This window comes from Coniophora puteana (genome assembly GCF_000271625.1).
Source record: "Coniophora puteana RWD-64-598 SS2 unplaced genomic scaffold CONPUscaffold_2, whole genome shotgun sequence".
In the NCBI taxonomy this organism is placed as follows: domain Eukaryota; kingdom Fungi; phylum Basidiomycota; class Agaricomycetes; order Boletales; family Coniophoraceae; genus Coniophora; species Coniophora puteana.
This window is the reverse complement of record NW_006913054.1, coordinates 551,882-576,060: the sequence shown is the minus strand read 5'-3', so window position 1 is coordinate 576,060 and position 24,179 is coordinate 551,882. Positions and strand designations below refer to the sequence as shown.

General features: G+C 56.0%; 7 protein-coding genes across 7 annotated transcripts; 3 read left to right on the top strand and 4 right to left on the bottom strand.

Annotated features, from left to right (window-relative positions):
- Positions 1-1,228: 1,228 nt before the first annotated feature.
- CONPUDRAFT_162124 (uncharacterized protein) lies at positions 1,229-1,712 on the top strand (the record flags this gene model as incomplete). Its single annotated transcript, XM_007766286.1, has 2 exons — positions 1,229-1,351; positions 1,398-1,712. 2 exons carry the CDS (start codon positions 1,229-1,231, stop codon positions 1,644-1,646), a joined length of 372 nt encoding a protein of 123 aa, XP_007764476.1. The 3' UTR covers positions 1,647-1,712.
- A 2,604-nt stretch (positions 1,713-4,316) lies between these two features.
- Positions 4,317-5,279, top strand: CONPUDRAFT_162123 (uncharacterized protein; the record flags this gene model as incomplete). Its single annotated transcript, XM_007766285.1, has 4 exons — positions 4,317-4,365; positions 4,395-4,457; positions 4,542-4,585; positions 4,647-5,279. The coding sequence occupies 4 exons, from the start codon at positions 4,317-4,319 to the stop codon at positions 5,277-5,279; spliced, it is 789 nt and encodes a 262-aa protein (XP_007764475.1).
- Positions 5,280-9,194: 3,915 nt separating this feature from the next.
- On the bottom strand, positions 9,195-11,000 carry CONPUDRAFT_134679 (uncharacterized protein). Its single transcript, XM_007766284.1, has 4 exons — positions 10,770-11,000; positions 10,539-10,713; positions 9,915-10,474; positions 9,195-9,858 (listed from the first exon to the last, which is right to left on the bottom strand). Exons 1-4 carry the CDS (start codon positions 10,786-10,788, stop codon positions 9,707-9,709), a joined length of 906 nt encoding a protein of 301 aa, XP_007764474.1. The 5' UTR covers positions 10,789-11,000; the 3' UTR covers positions 9,195-9,706.
- A 1,062-nt stretch (positions 11,001-12,062) lies between these two features.
- CONPUDRAFT_46993 (uncharacterized protein) lies at positions 12,063-12,932 on the bottom strand (the record flags this gene model as incomplete). Its single annotated transcript, XM_007765795.1, has 2 exons — positions 12,063-12,765; positions 12,835-12,932. The coding sequence occupies 2 exons, from the start codon at positions 12,930-12,932 to the stop codon at positions 12,063-12,065; spliced, it is 801 nt and encodes a 266-aa protein (XP_007763985.1).
- A 422-nt stretch (positions 12,933-13,354) lies between these two features.
- Positions 13,355-16,091, bottom strand: CONPUDRAFT_79566 (uncharacterized protein; the record flags this gene model as incomplete). Its single annotated transcript, XM_007766048.1, has 3 exons — positions 15,730-16,091; positions 14,964-15,444; positions 13,355-14,886 (listed from the first exon to the last, which is right to left on the bottom strand). Coding segments are annotated over exons 1-3 (949 nt in total), but the record flags the coding sequence as incomplete, so codon positions are not given.
- A 367-nt stretch (positions 16,092-16,458) lies between these two features.
- On the bottom strand, positions 16,459-18,164 carry CONPUDRAFT_141645 (uncharacterized protein). The gene has a single exon (XM_007766283.1). The coding sequence runs from the start codon at positions 17,903-17,905 to the stop codon at positions 16,787-16,789; it is 1,119 nt and encodes a 372-aa protein (XP_007764473.1). The 5' UTR covers positions 17,906-18,164; the 3' UTR covers positions 16,459-16,786.
- Positions 18,165-18,336: 172 nt separating this feature from the next.
- CONPUDRAFT_87316 (uncharacterized protein) lies at positions 18,337-24,040 on the top strand (the record flags this gene model as incomplete). The annotated part of the gene is made up of 7 exons (XM_007766282.1): positions 18,337-18,681; positions 18,741-18,809; positions 18,861-19,046; positions 19,114-22,262; positions 22,328-22,948; positions 23,004-23,223; positions 23,339-24,040. 7 exons carry the CDS (start codon positions 18,337-18,339, stop codon positions 24,038-24,040), a joined length of 5,292 nt encoding a protein of 1,763 aa, XP_007764472.1.
- Between the last annotated feature and the right edge of the window lie 139 nt (positions 24,041-24,179).

Genomic DNA, 24,179 nt, shown 5'->3' with positions numbered 1-24,179 from the left:
TGACATGTTATATATAATGTTCGGACGGTTCTATAACAATGTTGCATACTGTGAGGTTTTTGTCCAACTTAAATTGTCTGTGTCTTGATGAACATGGCCGATCACGAAGCTTCTTTTTTTCTATTCATAGAGTATCGACAAGACAGGATCCTTAGCCACTGCCTCATACAATCCTTCAACTTGTATCACAACGTTTTTTCCAGGTCTTATAGAGATCATGACGATCAGCCTGGTCCACATGAAAGGTAGCACAGACACTTAATTCCGTTAACAGCGGTGCAGCATTTTTAGACTCGGTCCGAGGTAGTAGCTATCATGCATCATGGCCTCATGTCCAAAATATGGTCTCTTTATCTGCGGAAACAGACGTCGCAGCATTAATATTCCAACATATTTCTCCTCCAGAAAAGGCCAAGACGAGCCAGAGCGGAATGCGAGGTGCTATTATTCTTCTGCAACGGCGCTGGCGCTTCTAAATCCCCGATCAACACGTTTGAAACATGGTCAATGTATCAAATGGCGGATAAGTCAGAGTGTGGGAGGAAGTAAGCGGAAAATTGGACTCGGGGTTGAACGTAACATGAACGTTGAAACGTTGACGCGTCCAGCCACCAACACTGCAGACAAACGGCGATTTTACCCGGGATGAAACCGAGAGAAAGAGGCGGCGAGATGAAAGCCTTTTCCTCCGAGTTTTGGAACCCCCTTTTACACAGGAAAAGGTACTCTTTTAGCCGATATTTGCGTTAATTTTGCGGTGGTAAAATGGACGGGTTACCGAATTTGGACTTCACCTTCCCGATTTGGACGTGTTTCTATCTAATCTCCGCACATAAATGCAAACTCCGAGGCAAAAGTTTAACTTTTCAGTAACTTTTCGCACAGCAAAAGATGGGTGAAAAAGGCTTTCATCTGTCCTCCTTCTTCAATCACTTTTTGTAAGAGAAAAATGACAGTTTGTCTGCAGTGCAACGCGCGGTGCTGTCGCAGTCACACCCAACAAACTTTTGAAGTCCGACACGTGTCCCGGGAGACTCCGAACACTAGCGCGTAGTCGTCCAACGTGTCGCATCAGTCTCACTGGCAGGTACGTTTCCCGCTCACCATATTCCTCTCTATGAGCCAAGATACCACTGTACATGACTGCCTCATGGAAGCCCTCGGGAGCGTGTTTGAATGTCAGCCAGCCAAACTTTGAGTCGTAGTCGATGGGGAGACCATCTCCAAAATGGCCAATGCAAGCACACCTTCACCGGCCACACATCTCTCATTGGCCTCCCGGGCTTATCTCTCATTTACTTCATCTCTACGTCCGCAGGCGCCAACATCTACATCTAGGACCCAGACACGGGTGAGCTCGGACACAAGCTCACAGGGCTCCTCGGTGCTGTTTCCAGCACAACGACCCCCAAGTCCTCAGCGGATCAGACGGCGTACTTAGGATGTGGAGCGTTCGTGATGGAACGGCCGTGCAGGATTTACCGACGGGTCAGATGGGTGTCTGGCAGGTCGCGTTCAGTGGGCGATGGTGTGTCGCCGCCTCCAACCGCGATAACCAAACAATGCTATACGCATGGGACTTTGGAGTGGATGGAGACGAGGCGCATGGTGAAATAGATGAGGATGACAACGATGATGCAGAGTGAGAGCTGGCTATCAATGTTAGGAAATCATGTACTACCATCAACCACTGTTGTTCCCTCGGATAGATGTTATGTATGCCACGAACCGTAAACTTGGAGATTACAGGTCGCAAGTTAGCAAAAGACATGGGCCTCGCATATGTATTCAATATGCGAGCATGCTTTTTTATTCAATCAGCTTCATCTTGAGGTCTGACTAGAGCCAGTACTGACAGATGCAACGCGGAAAACAAACAACTGTAGGATATTCGATCACACCACGACATATTCCCGTTCATACCACCGCGCCTTCAACTCGCTCATCATCTTTGATGTGCCCCAGCTCATGTCATATTCAACGGTCGGGATCGCAAGCATTGCACCAATTTGAGCACCGTGTGCCATCTCGTGACCACTACATCCGTTGAACTCAGAGTGAATAAGTCCTAACCGACGTAGATGGCACCCTGAACAGAGCATCAGCTCAGACACAAGCTCCTCCGTGTCGGAACCCAGTGGGACGAGGAGCTCCGTGAGGGCGGGAAGAGTGGCTGTGTATAACATGTCATGTAGATTGCCATCAATGCCACCATCGAAAGCAAGCCGCTCGATGCGTTCATGGTAAAATGGGCTCGTGCTCAGGCTGTTGTTGCCAGTGACCCGGCCATTGAGGAACAAATCGGTGAGGCTGGGATACTGAGAAATTCGAGGTCGCTGGGGCTCGCGACGACGCACAGCGCGTTTGTCCCGGGCAAGGGGAGGGTGCCCGAAGGGGCATTCGCGTGAATAATACGAGTAGCTACGACAAGATTATATACCTAAATAAGACTCGGAATCTATACTATAAATCGACACGTCATGATGCGAGCGATATCGAACAGATAATTCCAACAGATACTTGTGTAGGAATGAAGCTGGGCTCAGGTAATCCACGCCAAGCTCTACCTCGAGAACGAGAACGTTCAGATGGGGCATGGCAATGGAGAATAATGCTCCACTGTCATAGTCGTATACTCGCAAATAAAGGTGTGTGAGATTGGACCAGTTGGCGGACAGGACTGTGGCGTCAACATTCAAGTCGAAGCCCATGAGTGTAAGCCTCTCGACTCTGCTGAAGCGCGCGAGAAGTCCTTGTACTGTGGTGTGTGGGAAGGAAACGGATGCCCTCTTCTTGTCTTGCACAGCATATATATCTAACCCCTTGCAACGCTGTTCGAACGCTGAGAGAAACCCTTTCTCGCATTTCTGTATGAACCTTAAATGAACTGAGGGGATGCACACAATAAGGTATGGAGGTAGGGATGCGGTCCTTGACAACATCGTGAGCTGGGCTTGTAAGTTGAATTCCATGGTCGCTTTGGATCCAGTCAGATGGATAGGGGTCCATAAGTGGGGAAGACCAAGCGCAATACTTCTCCAGCGCCTGCAGACCTGTGCCGCGTTGAAAGAGACATTGTAACCTTTGTAGAGCGTTTCAAAAGGATCGCGATGATTGTGGTAGCGCGGCCTGGCCAGGATTAAAATCTCAGACAGAATCTCGACGGGAAGGCGTCCAATGGCAGAGACAAATCTCTTTCGGGCGTTCACGGTATCCTCGAGTTTTGTCTTGAAACCCGTGAGCGCTGTTATTGCATGGTCGAAATCATGACTCATGAGGGACACATCCGACGCAAAACGGAGAACGTCAGCAGTTTCCTCCGGCGAGGCACCGCCGCAGCCGGTTCTCTCGGATGATGCGAGGGCGTTCAGCTTCACGGCATCCTAGAGTATAAAAGTCAGATACACGGACATGATTTCGTCCGAGTACTCACGTCGACCTGGGCGGCGACGATTGATAGCTGAATGCCGTCGCCACAGCGGAGAACCGGTTATCTTGCTAAGAAAGTGGTATAAGGAGATAGTTATATCAAGACGTACAGCACTGGCCAGCTCTTTGAAGACTTTGGTGGATCCTTCTTCTCCTGTTTCTCTTTGAGCAAGTGTGGCGGCCTGGATCGTACGTTGAGCATACAGTGCATGTATTCAGGGCATATCAGGATTCTGGAGATTCTGGAGATCATGAAGAACGCACGCTATGCTCAGCAGCTTACTCAGTAGTCCGAGTCGTGGTGTCAGGGTTTGACGTGTTCGCCTTCGTGCGAGCGTCTGTGCGACGGCCATAGCTAGGATATCCCTGTAGATGGAACCTGTTGGAGATTGGAGATTGGCTTGGGGGCTTGGAAAATGTGACACGTTTTCACTGAAGTTGGAACAGAGATTATTGAGTATCAATCACGAGAGAATGCAGGATATTAAAGCAAGGTGAAGCGAAGCTTGAAGCTGAAGCGCTGAAGCTTGAAGCTTGAAAGCTTGAAGGCCGACGCGCACGACGTATTGGATCGGATCGGCATTCGGAGATATTAGGGTTACCGACTTCCCGTTCACCGGCAGAGAGACTTGAATTTGTCTTTGGACTCGTGGTATCACAGGCTGTCAGAGAGCCTTTGTCGGAGCAGTGAGGGTTTCTTTTTGTGTGTGCTACATTCATTGCAACAAGGATAAATTGATCCTGAGAATATTTCTGTTTTGAAGCTCGACGTGCTTCCGGGAAATGCCGAACACTGCTAACAGATGCGTGCAGTCGTCCAACGCGTCGCGTCAGCTTCGGTGGCAGGTACGTTAGTGTTTCCTATGTTCTGTTCAACAAGCGCTGCAATGCTCTTCATGGTGCCCAACCGCGCCGTGGATGCACGCGTCCTTTCGGGTGATGGTCTGGTTAACGTTGAGCCGCAGTCGATGGGGAGACCATCTCCAAAATCTCTAAAGGGCTGATGGTCCTCGTCGGGATCGGCACCGGTGCGCGTCCTCTCGTCGCGCTGGAGTTGACGTTGAACACTTCTGACGGGCTTGCATTGGAATGTTCTACATTAATGTTCGCAGACGACACGCCCGCGGACGTAGAAAGCCTCTCGAACAAGATGTGCGTTCTTTCACTGCAGGAACACGGCCATGCCAATCTGATATCTAGCGGTCGAGAATACTCAGGAGATCTTTCGCCCGCCTCCGCTGGCCACATTCATGAACACATCCGTCGAGAGCCCAGTCTCTGTTGCGCCAGAGTGGGTTATTGGCCCAACCGCGCTCATGCGCATGTACTCTGTCCTGGCTCAGCGTAAGGCTCTGGATGGAATTCCAGCGCTGAAAAAGCCTCCTAGCGGTCTGTCCTCGACGACGTCACTCAAGCATATCCGGCAGATTACGCATCCTGATATCATCCTCCGGGCCATCAAAATCTCGCAATTGCGTCTCCGCACGCGGATGGACGAGGGCCGCGAGCGCCACCGCACAAGGACAAATAACGATTACGACGTCAACGACGCGTGTGCAACGTTCATGAGCGCAGCGGAACTCGCGGCTGCGTTGGTTGCCTTAGACAATCATACACATGGAGCGTATGCGACTGAGGTACTCGGGGCACGGAAACAACTCGTGATTGCCCTGGGGAATGCCTCTGAGATGGCGTTCAATATGGGGCGGCACCAACGGGCGTTTCACCTAGCATCAAGTGCGGTCAGTGCAGCGGAGAATATACCAGAGGAAGAGGGTCTATCCTTGGAGATCGTGGAGAAGAACAAGAGACGTGTGAATAATGCGTATGCCGCACTTCAACGCCAGTAATGAATACCTTACAGTCAATAGGAGAGATTCATTCTTCAACCTTTCGTGTTTCCTTCGTGCGCGTTGCTCAACGAAGAAGAAAGGCTTCCATATAGGCGAGCTAGAGCATCGGAAGCGAAGCAAGACAACGTTTTTCTGCGTAAAATAACGATGTAGTCTTTTGATAAGTGTCTTTCATGGTACGGGAGGAGTCCTCACGTCACGTACCATAATCATGCTCAAATGATGGGTTCAGTTACCTTAGAGATGTGGTTAGCTCACCGCCTCCTCGCCTCCTGGGGTGATGGGATACTTGGACACTTTACGTGTTTGATTGTTTCAATCGTGCTGGTTCACCGCTGCATGCGCTCAGTCCCTTTTCCATGTTTTAATGATAGCATCAACAACATCCCGCCGTGATACTGGGTCTCCTTGAGACCAGTACGTATGGATATAACCTAATTAATCATCCCCTTTAAATGCATAATAGGGATCTAACGTGACGTGCTCAAAGGGAACAGAGCGAGGGAGTAGCAGAAACTACGTTGGTGTCAATACTATTAGCTGAAACGTATTTTTGAGCGTTTTTGAATCCTAGAGTGAACAAACAAATCGATCATCCATAGAAAGTCTCGGGCCTTTAGCATGAACATAAAGTCCTTGCACTATTGTAGACTATAGCTCTCAGGTCCCTGGGTGGCGTAGACGTGATCATTGATGAAGACAATGTCAGTGGGATGGGAAATCCTCGAATATTGAATATTGGAATCCACATGATAAATATTGCTTATGCCAGAGCTTTGCAGTTGTCCAGCGAGTACTTGGTAGGGCACACTGTGCCCAATATCTATGATGTTGTCTCTGGCATAGCAATAAAAACCCTATGGTATTATCCCGTGGTCAAACTTGGGATAACTGATTTCAGACACTCCCTTTTGACCTTCACGCTGTTGGGTCAAATCGGCCGCGGATTTAGCCTTATTGGATCGTGTTATTCGGGGAGAGAGCGACCGGGTTGTAAAGCGAAAGAAATTTAAATTCAACGATATTTCAAATGGCACGGAAGACCAACGCATGGTACTGATATTGGGTGCCGCCGTACCGCGAGCCATGCTGATAGGCTCCACACGAACACGGAGATATATAAATCATGCTAAAGGCATATGGCGTAATAATTGTTGTGTTGGCAGTCATTGATGCTAAGAGATTATAGTCCTTCGTCACGACCTCCATGCTTCACCCTTGTTTAAAATAACTCAAGTTCTGGTATTGACAGTGTACCATTCCTATCGGAATTATCGGAACCGCGGCCTGATCCTGCCCAAAAATCGTTCAGCCGAGAACGTGGAGATTTCACGACGGCTTCCCCATCCCGGAACTTCAGAATGTGTGTCTCATGATGGCCTTGGACTTTCGTAAGTTCCTTAAAACCCGATGAAGACGGTGTAATTCATGACTTCGCTCCACTTCAATCCATCTCCCCTCTTGACTGCGCACTGACATCCCATGATCACGGTATCATATAATAAAATTTCGCATTAAAATAACCTAGAAGCCTCAAGGCCGCACCTTGTACCTGTGAGTACATCGAATATTCCCTTCGACTGGTATCCGCCGCTGTTTAATTGACCACCGAAGCTGCAAGTCACAGCGCTTGTAGATTTTTATATTTGCCGTCGCTTGAGTATACGTTTTGGATGGTCTGTACCCAGCTGATTCTCTACTATCATGGGATAAATTGATGTTCAATTTACCACCTTACGTCAAGCCGAGATAGCCACACCAATAAGACGCCGGATCGCCTACGTTGAACAGCTGAGAACCAGTGCGGATATGGCGGTTTCTGGAAGTCGCTCGCCTTCCGATGTCAATTCGGTCACAGACTTGCACTTAATATAAAGCTGTTTCTCAATGCCCATGCTACACGTCGCCGCCCTTGTTCCTTTTACTCGTTTTCAGGGCATCTGCGGTAGCGCTTACTAAAGATATCAACACCCTTGTCATAAATCTTATAGCTCCAGAGTTATTACACAAGGATGCTCCGGTAAGCAACGATTCAAAATGTATCGACCATAGACTTCGGATAGATGACTTGAAACATCAGATCCCCACGTGTTCACAAATGCTCTCTGTGTCATTTTACAGCAAAGCAAAAAAGAAACCTGGACGCTCATAAGGCCACTCAGTGCGTACTCGAGATGATTGGTCATATCAATGGTGTAACTTATGTCAGCATATTATTGTAGTACTGGAGAGAAACCCCACGTTTGCCCGAGCTTGGGCTGCGGACGTGCTTTCGGCGACCCTTCATCTCTCATTCGTCACCGCAAGGCCATTCACAGTTACAAGACCAGAACCCCCCGAAAACCTCGACGCCCATCGAGAGATATGATATTCCCGCCTCATATACCGCAGGAAGTGTTTCTGCAGCAGGATTTGGGATACGTCATGAACATCTCATCGGCTTCAACATCGTCATCTGTAAAGACGCCTTGCCAGGATATTCAACAGCATTCCCTCGTTGTTCATCAGCAAGATTTGCTTCCCGCGTATAACCCACCTCCAGAGACTTCGTGCAACCTCTCGGTCTCATCAGGTCCTACCGATGCTTATTCTTTTATTCCTCCCCAATCCTTGTACTCGACAGCCGGCCATCATGATGACAGTGACTTTACCTTCCATAGTAGTGGCCACACACTGGCCAGTGACACATCATTTACTCGTCTTCAAGATTTCACCACTGGCTATTCGCAAGTCTACGAATCGTCCTCCTATGAACACCGGTACCCACCTAGACCTCCTAATATTTATAGCGCTTGCCAAAACTACGTGAACCCCAACTTTGTGAGCTGCACTCAATGTGATTTCACCAGCCCTTATCATGACTGGACAAGTATCTACGGCACCAGGAACGGCGATGTATATCTTTGAGTACGATATTCATGATGACATGTCTGTTGCTGGTATGCGATATCCTCCCTCTTCCCACTTTTACTGCGTGTACCTACTTCAAGCTGCTTGCTCCTCCGTAACTTGAATGTTATTATTGACAAGATCCAAAGCTGGAGATCCGTCGGCTCAGCCCGATGAACGGATTTTGCAATTGAACTGATGGCAACGTTAACGTTTCCCGCGAGCCCAAATTCAGGGTTTGATACTGGCAATGATGATCAATGAAATCGGAAGAATGTAGTCAACACGGGGCCGTCGGGTATGCCCTGATCAGCAATAAACCCTAGAACGTTGGACCCATACGAAAAGCCTGCACCGAGACGCTCATCTCGGAGTACTCATCAGCGGCATGACCAAGTTTTGGACCCGGCCCGCCGGGTAACGGTACCGGCCGCTGTTGGATAACCGCGGCTTATGGACCGTTCGTCCGCGGACAACTGCTTTTCCCTCGAGAATCATCTTTACAACTTTGGGCGAGAGGGGGAGGCGACTTTTAAAGGGGATTTCTAGATGTCAAAAACACTGGCACTTGTGAGAATTCAACCAACATGGTTGTTGATGGTCAAGGGTAAAGTACCAAGTTCCGGATGCATCGCAGTAATCTAGGAGGAAGATAATGGCTCTTCCTAAGCTCCACCACCGTGACCAGCCCCAGACGCGAGGAAAAAAAAAAAAAAAAAAAACAAGTGCCCGGGCCGAAGATTCGGCGGTGAAGATGAACGCGCAGCGACTCAAGCAACACCAGCGGACCCACATGCCACACACTCACTGCGATCCATCTAGCCACTTAAACCTTACAAATAGTCAACCAAACCAAACCATTCATTAACGCCAACGCCAACGCCCCAGCCATTCGACTCGGACAAAGAACGCCAGGTACATACTACGGCTACAAAGAGGGTTCGTTCGTACGCAGAAAAAAGAAAACAGGAACAAGAAAACAGCAAGCGGTATGCAGAATACAGCGTACGTACAGCATTAGGGGTAAAAAGCGGGCGTTCGGTATGAATGAAGCGGGGTATGCGGGGTTGGTATGTGTGTATGTGTGTGTATGTATGTCAACAGGCGACGGTATGGTGACAGTGAGCTTCACAATGGACAATGAACAACGGGGAATATTGGGGGAATGGAACCGGGGGATATCACGGGGGAGCTCAGCTTCAGAAGGGTGTGAAAGGAGGAAAACATAAGGTGGAATGGTATGGAGGGGGAATGAGAGTCCTTATATGCGTGCGCATCTATGGTCTGCAGAGTCTGTTGTCCGTTTCGTGTGCATGCAATGCATCCGAGCAATGGGGGAAGCAGAACACCGCCGAGCACAATGCGACACGTTCTACGCGTCACACGGCGTGCCCGGGAGTACTAACGTAACGTATAGTCCGTCTGTAGTTGTGAATACCAGTCTTCGATGGATTGGAGATGCGCATATCGTCGTGCGTCGACCAATCGATGGTCGCTTTTCGTCATGATGGGTACTTGCTGAGGGCACCAGAACCTCACAGCGACGTCGTGCTCGAAGCAAAGTGCGGACGGCGTTCGTCCGTGGGCTCGGGAGAGGCACTGCGCGACGACGCGGGCTGCGAGGCGCCACTGCGCGGGCGCGAGGCATAGCGCGGGAGGGACTCGGTCGGTCTGGTGATCAGGTAGCCTACAAAACAACGGTCAGCGCCTGCACTGTTGTGAGAGACAAACATATATGCGCACCCTTGAGTCCAGCAGCCTTCTCGCCCTGCCGCCCGAATCCGTACCCAGAGCGCATAGTGCTGCCCGTACGCTGGTGTCCCACACCGAACTCGCTCAGGTCCTTCGGCTTCTCGTCGTTGACCCACGTCGCCGTCGACCCGGACCTGCTCAGCTCCAGCGGGCGCATCGCCCCTCGCGGGCTTCCGCTCCCTGGCGCGGTCGTGGGAAGCACATCCCGCTTCTCGCCCCTCCACGCCGTAATCGACCTCCTCTCCTTCGCGCTCTCGCGGAACACGAGCCCGAGCAGCATGTTGAGGCACCCGAGGACGAAGAGGAAGAACGCGGCGACGAGCGTGAAGTCGTCGACGTGCTGCGAAAGCACGGAAGCGCCGATGAGGCCCTGGAAGATGCCGAGCGCGCCGAGGCCGAAGCTGGGCCCGAGGACGGGGAAGAAGCGGTCGAAGAAGGCGGACGGCCAGCCGACCTCGGAGAGGATAAGGGTGAGCACCTGGAAGATGATGAGCAGGCGGTTGACGACGGCCCAGAAGACGCCGCCGATCTGGTTCGGGACGGTGCTGTCTCTACACCGCAGAGCACGCACGAGGTTAGCATGCGTCGGGTGAGCTAGTGTGAGGAGGGACGCACTCGATGTAGTCACAGTTGACGAGGTCTTCATCGGTGACGGAACCGTTGAGCTTGGCGGCGCTAAAGTTGTTGACGGCCTCGACGTCCTTGACGATGACAAAGATGCTGCTCGCAAAGACGAGGATCATGGAGACGATGCTCAGGAAGCGGACGACGTTGAGACCAAAGAAGATATCTACCACAGCGTCAGCGCTCTCGATTGGACTAGGGCAGAGACCGACTACTACTCACAAGGGCGGAAGTTGACCATGTCGATGTCGATGCGTTTCGTGCTACTGGGAATGTCTTGATTTTACTTTCTTGGAATGATGCGTCAAGCAGCGTAAAGAATCTGTCGTGCAAAAGAAGGGAGCGGCAAGCGCGTGCGCAGCGTGTGGATGGAAAGAACGGTCAGGTGTCCCAGCACCGGAGAGAGCTCCCTGGTCGTGAAGCGGAGGATGAGAAAGACAGAAAGTAGACGGGGGAGGATGTACGTCGCCAGCCCCATCGCTGCCCGGCCGCGTGTCTTTATACAAAAGCACAAGAGTACAAGGGACTGTGTTGTTTGTGTTCGGTGCACTTCAAGCTTATTGTCCTCGCTCGAAAACAATAACCGCGTCCCATTTCAGGCATTTCACACTCCGCGACACATTGTCCGCGTCGCGACTGGGCGGGCAAAGGGCGGCGAACACCGCGCGACTCAAACTTGCGAGCGTTTACGAAACAATAGCAAACATCCGAGCGGTCGTAGCGTGGTGGCCAGCAAACAAATACAAGAAGCAGCTTCTCACTTCTCAACCTTCGGGTCGACGTGGACCTTTGCCCGCGCACATCGAACCAAGCCACCATCCCGCGCATCACACCAAAAGCACGCAAGAATACCATCGCAGTCACCAGCCACAGCAAAAGATCCGAAACCACTTCAACAACAGCAAAATAAGCTCAAATCACTTATCTAACACGATCGGCTTTGCACTTGAGGCCACCCACCTCTGTCTTCTGTAGATCTAATGACCGTGTCTCGGCAGTGCTCGCATTTTCGTGATTTGGGACCTACCGTCTCTGTTTTCTCAGAAGACATCGCTGCTATCTTGGCATCTACAGAGCTCAAAGCATGAACAATCACATATCAATAATACACTTCAAGACTGCACCGGAGACCACACTCGATGTAAAGACCATCATCGCTCTTCTCCGAGAGACAATGCCACGGCTTCCTACTATCAATGTATTAGACTCGGACGCGGCGGGACGCCTACTTTAAGGACGCAGTCTCCAACGATTTACGGATGCAACCACAGGACGCTGGAATTCAATGATCAACTCATGAGATGTGCTCTTCAGACCGGGTGACGTATATTGAGTACGTATCTCCGATATGACAGCCGTAAACTGAGTTACTGTCATATAGACAGCGCCCGGGCATATAGTTAGCGTCAGAGATGAATGAGCTCGAGAGAGAAATATCATAGGGCAGAAGGGCTATCTTTGACTTCACAATGGTACGTGTACATTCATAGTAATGCTATCATATCGCACAGCTGGTCAATCCAACTTCACGTCAGACTCTGCCAAAATGTCATCGAAGAACCGGCCCCATCGGCCGCCATGCCATCCCTTGATCTCCTCCCAGTCTTCCGCAACTCGCGAGAACCAAAGTAACCATGCTCCCAAGAAGACATCCGCCCAAGAGAGATGATCACCCATCACCCACTTCCCTCCACCGCTACTCACCTTAAGCCACCCTTCTACCCCTGCGAGACCCGCCTGCAGCTCCCTCAAATGCGCCGCCCGGCTACTCGGATCCGATGCATCGAGGGCATTCGACGATATCTCCTCCCAGGTGTTCACGCCGAACCGCTTCGCGCGCGTGCGCGCAAAGTACTCGCCGCTCGGCGGATTCAGCTTCGCGGGCACGCCCGCGTACACGGCGCGCAGCCCCTTCTGCAGCGCACCCGTGAACGCGGCCTCCCACGCGCGCTGCAGCGCCGCGGTGCCCTCTGGGAAGAGCTCGCGTCCGGGCGTGGGGTAGACGCTGTCGAGGTACTGCGCGATCGCGAAGGAATCGGTGACGTATTTGTCGTGATTTGGGTCGTAGATGACGGGGAGAGTGTAGGATGGTTCGTCGCTTGGGCTCTGAGCGACAGGGAGGAGTGGATCGGCGCCTAGAGACTCCATTGTTGGTGCGATAGAGGGATATTCAACCCACTGAGTGGTGAATGGAATCCGTTTATAGCTGAGGTTAAAACTACAAGGTATAATGTGAATGGCTGGGGATTATAGACGCGTCGAGGGTGAGGAAGAGGGAAGTACGTACCGTGTTTTGGCGGTGTTGGGACCCCAGCATCTTGGTGAGCTCTCGTTGCTTGGGATGTCGTACAGCACGAGGGGCTTGATGGTGGAATACTCTGCCATGGCTAGATGCTTGGCGAAACAGCACAGGAGAACGTAGTGAATGACGGCCTCAGCCCTCACCAAGATCAGGGACTTGAAGGATGTCGCAGCACCTGACTTAGTCATCCCTTCAGTGACTGACTAAGACGGTTAAGACACCGGAGCGCGTTGTTTCGAATTAAACGCGCCACTGGGGAGAGTACCCACTAATAAACGCTGCTAGTCAAGGAGCGAGACAAGAGAAAGTAAGCCGAAGAGGTCCAATCTAGCGGTAGGTGGAGGTGGGGTCATTGAAGGGCAAGGGTCTTGCAAGCAGAAAAGTCGGAAATTGGGAAACGCGGCGCGGCGGCGAGCACCTTCTGGCAGCTGTGGCGGTGCTGGCCTAAAACAACCAGAGTAACAAACATTGGGTTAAATAAACGGAGTATGTTGCAACAACCCAAAATCTAAACGCCACACTTATAATTACTACCCAAGCATATAGACATCCTAAACTTGCATGTACGCACGCACGCAAAAAGAGAAACCACGCGTATAACGAAAGACTAGGTTCAACGTTGATATAGTATGATATGATACGATGAATGTCCCGCTCTTCTCCTACGTACTGTACGAAGAAGAAACGGTAAAAACGGCCAAATTGACCGGAAAAAAAGGGAAAAGGGAAGGAAGGAATAAGCGCGAAGGAAGAAGGGGTGGGGAAGGCATGAAAACGACGTAACGGCAACGTATACTCGGGAAGATGGCTAGGTACGTAGGGAGGTAGTTTTGCAGAATAGGTACAGTGATAATGACAGTGCAGTATGCGTTCTTGCGTTCTAAAAGTCCGTGCTGCTGAAGCCATGGGTAATGGTCGTGGATACGTACGCGCCCAGTCCAAGTCCAGTAGTCCATCTCAGCATCGACCCGAAACTAAAAGGAAATGAAACCAGGAACCCGAACCCGAACAGAAACAGGATCAGAAACAAGAACAAAGTCCATACAACGTCTTTAAATCGTCGGCGAGGCATCTCAGACGCGAGGCGAGCAAGAGCGAGGGCAAGGCAAGGAAGGGCAGGTTTACAGCAACCCACTATCCTCCGCCTCCGCATTCATAACCTGCAGCCTCCGCCGCTGCTCCAGCGGCTCAGGCTCCGGGCTCCCCGAGCGTCCCTCAAGCTGCGCAGCGGACTCGTGTTCATGCCCGTGCCCCGAAGTCGACGCTGCATACCCGTCAAACGTCGTATCGAGCCCGCCGCCCGTCGACGGCGTCCAGTTCGCGAGCGACATTGACTGGTTCATGCCCATGCCCATGGCAGGCCCGGGGCTCGGTGTGCGCTGCCGCTGCTGATACTGTTGCTGCTGCTGTTGTTGGTGTTGCTGATACTGCTGCTGATACTGCTCCACAAACACATTCCCCGGCGGCCCATTCGCATGCGGCGCCGACGAGGCGCTATACGCACTCGCACTGTTCGCGCTCACATTCCGGTTCACCGCCCCCACACCCGCCCCCACACCCACCCCCATCCCCATCCCGTTGCCCCCAGCAGACCCCGTCGACCCACCCGTAACCATAGACACCACCGGCGTCATCGTCGACCCCGAATACGCCGACGGCGCCATCCCAGGACTAGCACCATACTGCAACAACGGCGCCGTCGACGTCGACAGCACCGACCCCGCACGCGAGTGCTCTCCCCCGCCGCCGTAAGAAGACGGCGTCGTCACAGGGAGATTGAACATCCCCGGGCGCGGCGTCGCAGGCGGCGACGGGCCCGTCGCGCCGGGGGGCGGGGGCGCCATCTGCCCGACGAGACCGTATTGGTACGGGTTCGGCTGTGTCGCGGGTTCCGAGCCTGAGTAGTACCCCGCGAGCGAGGACGGCGCGCGCGAGGGGAGCTGCTGCGCCCCGCCGATACCGCCGCTGCCGCCGCCTTCGTGCATGTCCCGGAGCGCTTCCTTTTCAAAGATGTCGTCCCAGTTCGGGCGTCGCCGGCTACATCGCAGCGCGTTTCCATGTCAGTTATTACATTGCGAAGATAAAGAAGAAAGGAAGAGGGAAAAAGGACGCACAAGAAGAACCAGAACGCAGCAGCAATCGCAATCAACCCCACCACACCGCCCACCACGCCTCCGACGATCGCACCCGTATGCGAATTCCCACCGCCGGCGCCGGTATTGCTCTGCAGCGTCTGCTGCGAGCCAGGCACCGTCGACTGGACATACACCACGCTCGCCGGGGGCGTCGACGTGATCGTAATAACAGTCGCCACAACAGACCCGTCAGGCGCAGTCGACGTCGTCGGCTGCACAAGCGTCGTCGGGGGCGGCGTGCTCGTCACAGGCACGCTTGTCGTCACCGGAGCCTTGCTGCTCGTCGGTGGAGTCGAACTCGGCTGGGTCGGGCTTGGTGTGCTCCCGCTTGGCGAGGGCGTCGGGGTGGGCGAGGACGGTGTGCTCGTGGGCGTGCATCCCGTGGCGAAGAGCGTGATTGTGGATGTGGACGTCATGGGCACGGTCACGACGACGGGGACGGAGACCGTGCTGGAGCCGCCTGCGCGGAGAGTGAGTACCGGTGTGTTACAGTCATGTCAACGCCGGGCGAGAGGAGACGATCTGAGGATCGAGGCCGTGCCACAATATCAACGCGGGGCACACTATCACGCCGCGTAAGGTGATGTGCATCACGGCCCACGCACAGAGACGGGCATGGTACGCCGTGCAGAGAAGACCCATGTACATTGGGGCAAACCGGGGGAACGCACAACACAACACATTGCACGCACGCATCCCCGCGGGGCCAGAAACGAAGCTCAAAGAAGAACCGGGCGCAGCTCACCTCCGATAGTGCTGACCTGGGTAATCGTCGAGCTACCCAGACACGCATTGCCCAGTCCAGGGAAGACACACGTTGGCTGGAGGATGGTGGTGACGCCCCCGGCTGCAGAAGCGACGCTGGCCGAGTACGAGGTGGAGAGCGAGGAGGTGGTGAACGTCGAGATCGACGTGCCTGTTGGAGTGGGCGTGCACGACATGGTTTAATGTGATGGCCTGTTTCCGTGTGCTCCTGCGCTGGCTATGTTATGTTGCACGATCGATGTGTCCGAGTAGTGCTATCTGCAAAAGAGCCCAAACACAATAAAGTGAAGAGTTGAAAGTAGGAGGATGAGATAAGAAGGCGGTGGTCAAAAGAGAAAAGACAAAGAGATTGAAGGAAAGTGAAGGCAGAAGGCAAGCCGCAACAAATCGAGGGCGAGGCGACAGGAAACGAGGCAGCCCAGAAATAATAAATATACCATCCAACCACGCCGACCCTCTATTTCGGGACATAAACTCCCGTTTCCACCTCCGCGAATACTCCACGGAAGCAACTCAAATTACGTAAAAACACATCGATCGGTCCAGGTCGAGACCCCGTCCAATCGCATCTACTCGCCTCTGATTGCGTTTGATGCTGTCCTTCTGCCAGCAGCCTCAGGCCAGCCACGTCGATGGGCGCAGACGAACGCACTTCAGCCATCGGCGCATTACACCAGGAGGATGACCATGGTATGCACATGCATGCAAGCCGATAATTTGAGCCAACTTGAATTGAAGGCAATGTATAGCAACGGACTCAGACAACAGCAGCGGTGCGGCGGGCAACGGCCGCATAAAGTGGCAAGAAAAACCCCTATAAACAAAAGTGCAGCTAAGAAAAGCACAAGGGCGATGCGCCAAAGAAAAGTAACCGCACTTTACGGTGCGATCATACGGAAATATCAAGGCTAGACCGGCAAGCTAAGTACACACCGCTACTTGAAGTTATGCGTAGCAGTGACAAAGAACTAAAGAGGTAAAGGTAATCGAAACCGCGTACGTATGGCGCTCGAGGACGCAAAGGTAGGTACGAAAATCTAAAAATCTGGAAAAGTCAACACAGGGAGCGGCGGAAGTGGCGGGAGAGGCATGATCGGGATGGGAGGTGCGTCTCCAGAAGAGGCTGACCAGGATTTGCGACGCTTGGAGCCAAGCTCAGGCGAGCTTGAACGTGAACCACCGTCCGGACACGACTGGCGGCGCTTGAGCTCGAGGCGCGCCTTGTCTTCTTCGAGTTGTCGTTGCTCGTCGGTGTCCTTCGCCGCCTCTTCCTGCAAGCTTTGTTCGTCCGACTCCGCTGCTGACGCCGACTCGGATAGCGACTTCTCGCTGCCGACATCGAGCAGAGGCAGCACCGGCATGCTCTCCCTCTCCGTGATCGTGACCACACCGAAATCCTTCTCTCCCTCCTCCTTCTCCGGCGCCGCGTCCTCGTCCTCCGCACGGCGTATATCCACCACCGCCCCATGGTCCTTCCCGCCGTCCTTCTCCTGCTCGAGCTGGAGCTGCTGCTGCACCCGCTCACCCTTCCGCCGCGGCGACACACGCTTCCACAGCCCCACACTCGTCTCCTTAAGCATCCTCCCAAACACCACAATCGGATCCTCCCCACGCTCGCCGTCCTCACCCTCATCCTCGTCCTCCTCGTCCTCGAAGTCGATCTGCCACAGCGACACCCTCTGCTGCTGCTGCTGCTGCGGGGGTGTAAACAAACTCGGCGCCCTATCGTCCTGGTTCTCGCGCCGCCGCCTCGAGCGCGCGTTCACGCCCAGCGGAACAATGTTACCGCGCTTCTTGGACGGCTCGGTCGCGGGCAGCGGCGCGAAGCGGATGCTCGTCACGCGCACGCGTGCCCCGGGGTGCAGCTTTTCGTCGTCGGGGAACGGGTAGGATGTGGACGTTGACTTGAGCGAGGAGGTGGTGGATGCGGACTCTGCGCACGGGGTGAGCAGGGAGGGGTCGGGGGTCGGTGTGGGGACGAGCGTGTTGGTGGATTCGGGCGAGGAGGGCGCCGTCTCGGAGGGGTCTTCTGTCATAGTCGTAGGAAATGATACTAGGGAGGGGGAGGAGTCGTGCGCCTGGGCCGGGGCCTCCTGGACCTGAGCTGGGGCGATCGGAGTGGCGGTCGTGGTGGTCGTGACCACGCCAGACATCATGGGTGTTTGTGGGCGATGAGCACGTTTCGGTTGTATATGGGGTTGAGGGTCGTCAAGCACGAGCGAGACAGTTAAGGACTGCAAAGGGTTGAAAAGGAATGGGAATGTTCAAAGGAATGTGGGAGAGCAACTGGTGCTACTGCAATATGCTGCTGCCGGTGCGCTGGATCACTGCCAGAGTCAAAAGTCGCTTTGAAAGTCAGAAAGCAAAAGCAAGGAAATGGTGAGGGCGATGCCAGCTATCGTCGTCGTCGGTGTGAGGAAGAGACAGAGGCTCCGTCCCATCTGATTGGCCCGCCCTCGTTGCGATCACACACATCACACCCGAGCCAACGCAACCGCTTAACTTGGTGCCTGATTACCTCATCACCCCTCGGCTGCCCCGGCTCTTTGTCCCGCTGAGACTCAACCCAAGACACGACTGGGATGAGATGACGACCGCACGCGCAGACGGACAGCAGACGGCCAGGAAACGCTCGAACACGGCACAGTCCATATTCAAGCCCCCGACGCCTTCTCAAAGCCAGCAGCAGCAGCAGCAGCAGCAGCAGACACCGCCCACGCCGCCTGCGCTCAAGATCGGGGACGCCAAGACGCTCATCTCATGGGTCCATGATATCAAAGAGTCCCCTAATGTCATCCTCAACCAGTCGTTTTGGCCGGGCGTCGCGGAGGGGGACATGTTGCATGTTATCAACGCGAATGCGGACGACGGCGAGGAGGGCTTCTTGACTGTTGTTCCCAAGGACGAGGGGTGTGCTAAGCCAGCTCTTCAGGTGCGCTGGCTGCTCATTATGTCTACGCGGACGCTCAGCTTCTATACGAATCTCGGCAGATTTCTATACCGCGAAATGTTGCAGACGTGTTCGACGTGAAGAACAATGGCGAGGTTACAGTCACCAGGGTTGGTTTACCTTGAATCTCCTATATTGGAGGACCTAACATATATGCACAGGTGGACCCGGAGAAACACTACTGCGACTACATCGAGCTTACATTCGCAGACCAATATCTCGGCCGCAACGAAATGTGGCGTCTCACCGAACACCTCGTCGGCCAATGCGTCTACGTCGACCAGGAGATCTCCTTCATAGGCATCATCGCCGCCAAAATCTCCGCCATCTTCATCGACGGCGAAAAAGTACGTCCCCCTCCCCCCTTCTCCCTCTCCGCACACCCGCACGACACACGAAATGATAACACCCCAGGTCCCCGCAGGCTACGTCACGCCCCGCACCAAATCCATCTTCCGCTCGCTCTCCGCCAAAGTCACCATCTTCATCCAAGTCTGCCGCGAGCTCTGGGAGTTCGCAGGCGACGGCGAGCGCTACAACGAGAAGATCGTGCACTCCTTCCTCCCCGCGCTCTTCGACCGCTGGCGCGACGCCGGCACGAACCACATCGTCACCATCGTCCTCATCTCCCGCGTCTTCTACGACGCCTCCGAGCTCGAGTACGCCGCCGGCCCGCTCAGGCAGGACGACTACGGCGCGTGGTACAAGGACTTTTATAAAGTTATTACGGACCTCGAGGCCGTGCAGGACTGGCGCCCCACGCTCGTGAACCTCAAGGACTCGTTCTGGGCGTTCCAGCGCGACATTCTCCTCGCGCACCACTACCACCGCGCCGCCCTCGACGCCGGCGGGGGAAGCAGTGGCGGGGGCGGGGGCGGGGGCGGGACGGAGCCGGGGCACGCGCGCCTGGTGGGCGCGCTGTCCTTTGCGCACGACGGGCCCATCCTCGAAGCGCTCAACCTGAACCTGAACCCGAACGAGCACCACTACGTCGACCGCTCGCTCACGCTCACCGGCGCCGCGAGCATCATCGTCACGCCCGGCACGGGGTACTACCGCGTGAACAAGCAGCTCCTACGGCTCACCACGACGCGCATGCTCGACCAGGGCTTCGGGCTCGACTTGGTGTCGCTCGCGAAGCAGCCGCTGCACCAGTCGCCTATGTTTAGCTTTAGGGGGTACGAGCCGCGCCCGGGCCAGGGCGAGGACGGGAAGGCGACGGGGAGGGCGATGGATCCGCTGTGGGGCGGGGATGTGCCCATTCCGCGGGGTAAATCCGCTGGCGCGGGGTCGTCGGACCGCTCTTCGCCTGTTGACGGCATCGGCGGCAGGGCCTCCGCACCTACTTCTGCCTCTGCCTCCGCCAGTGGCTTATCGCAACAACCACAGGAGCAAGCCAGCAGCGTCCCGACACCCGCGCTCAAAACCTTCTGGTGGGAGCCCTTCTGGATCGGCGTCACCTTCTGGGACCGCCAGCGCGACCTCCCGTTCCGCGCGGACCGCTTCGTCGCGCGCGCAAAGATGCACGAGGTCGAGATGATGGGCCTTCTCGACCACGATGTGCTCGCGAGCATCGAGGTCCCGTTTTTGCCGGCGTATGGGACTGCGCCTGTGGGCGTGGTGCTTGGGCCGGGGGGCGATGGACACGACTATGCACACGGAAATGGGGGCGGGCATGAGTACGGGAATGGACACGGGCACGGGCGTTCCGATGGGTATGATGGTGCGCACGGGCATGGGCAGGACGGGGAGGAGATGGTGCACGGGCGTGCGCCGACGAGGATGGAGGCGGAGCAGGCGGACATGGACACGTTTGCGTCGAGGGCGGTAGTCAGGCCCGGCATCGGCAGCGGTGCGCGCGGGTCGTTCGCGGCTGTACCAGGCGGCATCGGAGGGGGCTCGGGCACGTCGACGCTCGTGTCGTCCTATCGCTCGACGGCGGCGTTCGCGGATAGGGATAGAGATAGAGACAGGCGGGGAGGCGGGCCGCCGCACCGCAACTCGCTGTCGCTTGCTGGCCCGCGTATTGCGTCGATCGAGGAGAGCCCGCGGAGGATCATTACAGAGCTTCCGCCCGAGGGCGGCGATGCGAGCGGTGGCCCCGTATATGCGTCGTCGGTCTCGGGGTTGAGCGTCTCCCCATCGAATCCGTCGGTGCTCTCCACGAGGTCGTCGCGCTCAGCACGCTCGTCTGTTACCCAGGGCAGCACCGCCTCGATAAGGACCGCAGGCACCGAGAGTCCAACGCGCAGGACGGGCTCAAATCACAACTCCAATGCCAATGCCAATGCGGGTGGATTGTCCAAGTTCGCCCCGACGTGGCTGTACAACCCGTTCAGGTCGACGCCGAGCAACCCGCAAGTGACGTCCGCGACGGCGTCGACGAGCAGCCCGAGCTCTCCGGCGCCCAGCGTCAGCGGCACGTCGTCCATCCGCATACCCGGCCACGGGATCGGGCACCATCCCCTCCCCCCGCACTCGCCCGCGATGTCGACCAAGTCGCTCTCGCGCTCGCCGCAGCCCGTCGCGATTCTCACCTCCGCGACCGGCCGCCCGGTGCTGCAGAACAGGGTGCACATGCAGGACGAGGAGCCGCCGACGCCGCACCGCGGCTCGCTGCCGCGCTACTCCCCCGTGAATGTATCCCCGCGCGACGACGCGCCCTTCACATCCGCCGCCGCGCGCCGGCGCCCGCTCCCCCATACTTTGTCCTCCGCCTACCCCGCCGGCGCCGGCGCCACCTCATCGACCTCGCCGCACGCCGCCTGGCGCACGAACCCCTCGCAGCCGCTCGCCGCCGTCTCGCACGCCCAGTCCTCGCTCGCGCGGCGGTGGCAGCACATGCTCCCCACGCCCACATTCAAGCACGAGATCAAATGGACGTCGCTCGTCACGCCCGGCTGTCTCCCGCTCACGGTCGACTACTTCCCGCCGACGGCGGAGCTCGAGAGCGCGTACGACGTGTTCTCGTACGACTTCGTCATCGACCCGAGCGAGATGCGCTCGTGCCTCGTGCGGCCGCCCGCGCCGGGCGAGCTGCCCCCCGGCGCGAAGCCCGCCGAGGTGCGCAGGGCGTGGGCGAGGTTGGTGATGCGCGGGATGGTCGCGGTGAGGCTCGCGCAGGGGTTCCAGTTTGTGCTCCGCCCGGGTGCGCCGAAGGCGCGCAAGGGGGGCGCGGAGGCCGGGGCGGACGCGGACGACAAGACGCCCAACCAGAACGCGGGGCTTGCACCGGGCACAGCGACAGTGACGGCGACGGCGACGGCTGCCACGGCGCGCCGCGCCAAGACGTATCTGGGCGAGGAGGACGCGACGCCGAAGCCCGAGGGCGCGGCGCAGGTGCTCTCGCGCAGCACGGAGCCGGTGTACCTGAGCATGAGCAACGAGATCCACCGGATCTCGTACACGGGCGAGGCGATCCAGGTGCGGCGGTACGTGCGGCGTATGCCGGCGCTGGGGCCGATCGAGTACGAGTGTCTGGTGTGGCCGAAGCTGGGCATGGGATACACGGAGATGAAGGCGACGTTCAGGTCGTATGGGCTGGAGAACTACGGGTGGAATAGGTGTGTTCGCCCTCAAACTTCTGAGGAATGAGCTTGGTTGGGGCTTACGAGGAGCGGGCTTGCAGGCTGGACATGCTCGTTGCGGGGTACGAGCACCAGTTCAACGACTCGCTGCGGTACTGGCGGACGCGCTTCGTCGTCATTCCTACCACGGAGGCTCCGCCGCTGACGAACGAGCCGGTGGGCGAGGGCCTCGACGACGAGGAGATCCGCATCATGGGGATCGAGAAGCTCGCCGAGCTCTTCACCAAGCACCGCTGGCAGTTCCCCGAAGACAAGGACAAGGACAAGGCCGCGCAGCAGCTCCTCCCGCCCGTGCGCTTCCTGCCCACGACGCTCGGGCCCGTGGTCGCGCTGAGCGACGAGGTGCTGATGGCGCAGCTGGACGAGATCCACGCGGCGGGCCCGCTCAAGAAGAAGATGAAGAGCGAGCGCGAGATCGGGGAGATGCCGCTGCAGGCGGTCGCGAAGGCGATGCTGCGCGAGGAGGACGGCGTGCCGATGAAGATGCACCACTGGCACGGGGTCAAGTACGACAACTCGTTTACTGGCTTCGAGTTCGTGTCGTGGCTCGTGCGCGAGTTCCGGGACGTGTCGTCGCGCGAGCAGGCGGTCGAGGTCGGTGGAGAGCTGCTCAAGAAGGGGTTGTTCAGGCATGCGAGGGGTGCGCATGGGCTTTTGGATGGGTGAGTTGTCCGTTCGTTCCTTTGAGTTTGGAGCTTCTAAACTGAGCTGTCTCAGATACTACTTCTACCAGCTCGAGGGCGATTATGTGAACATGAGCACCCCTCGCATGGGATGGTTCAACAAGGCTTCGCGACACGTCAGCAATGACGAGGCGCCCGTCGGTCGGGGTTATTACCCTGGGACGGTAGGGCGTCCAAGTGCCATGAGCCCCCGGAAGCCCAAGAAGAGCCTGATTCTGACGGCGAGCGACATCATTGATATCGATCCTGGCAAGGTACGCCATCTCGCTATTAGCCACCACACGCTAACTGCATTTATTCGCTGGGCCGCCACATTCATTCTCCACCTTGTGAACTAAAAAACCTTTCTTCGTATGCACCCACGCACAGAAAAGCGACCAAGCGGAGTCAGTTGTGCTGCACCATGACATCATCCAGAACCCCGAGACAGTGTTCCACTTCGAGCTGCAGTGGATCGGCACGACGGCGCGGTGCATCGACGACGCGCTCCGGCAGTGGTCGCGCGTGATCGAGCGGTATGGGCTCAAGCTCGTCGAGGCGTACGTGGCCGAGATCGGCGACATCCAGGCGCGCAACCCGTTCCAGTCCTGCTTCCCGTTCAAGCTCGCCGTCCCGCCGCCGATCGTGCCCGACCTCGAGAAGCGCGTGCCCGAGGGGACGCAGACGGCGCACTACTTCGAGTACGCGCTCCTGCGCCGGTGGGGCTTCATCATCGACGTCGAGGCCGCACACATGTACCCGCGGGACGTCGACGTCGTGTACCAGTACCGCCGCGCGCCGTTCCGCCACTCGCAGTTCGTGCACCGCTCCGGCGTCGCGTTCGTGCAGGTGCTCAGCGGCTCGCAGGGTTTCTTGTTCCTCACGAACCGGCTCATGGCCCCCGGCAGGCTGGGCAACGCGCACAAGGGCGGCGTGAGGCCGGGTGTGGCGGCCGAGGAGATGCGGCAGAAGCTGTACAAGTTCTGTTGCGATAAGGAGGCGTTGATAAAGTTCTATGATGAGGTATTGGACACGTTGGGGTCTGATGTTGAAAGATTCGAGCGGGCTGACCCCCCGCCGTTGAGCATATAGATAGATAGATGTACCTTACCATACCGAGATTCGCTAGATTGTGCGTGTAATATCAATTTTCAATGTGTTCTGGTTGATGTTTGAAGAGATGACGGGAAAGCCATCTTGCAATACGCCGATCAAGGTGCTCATGTGAGAT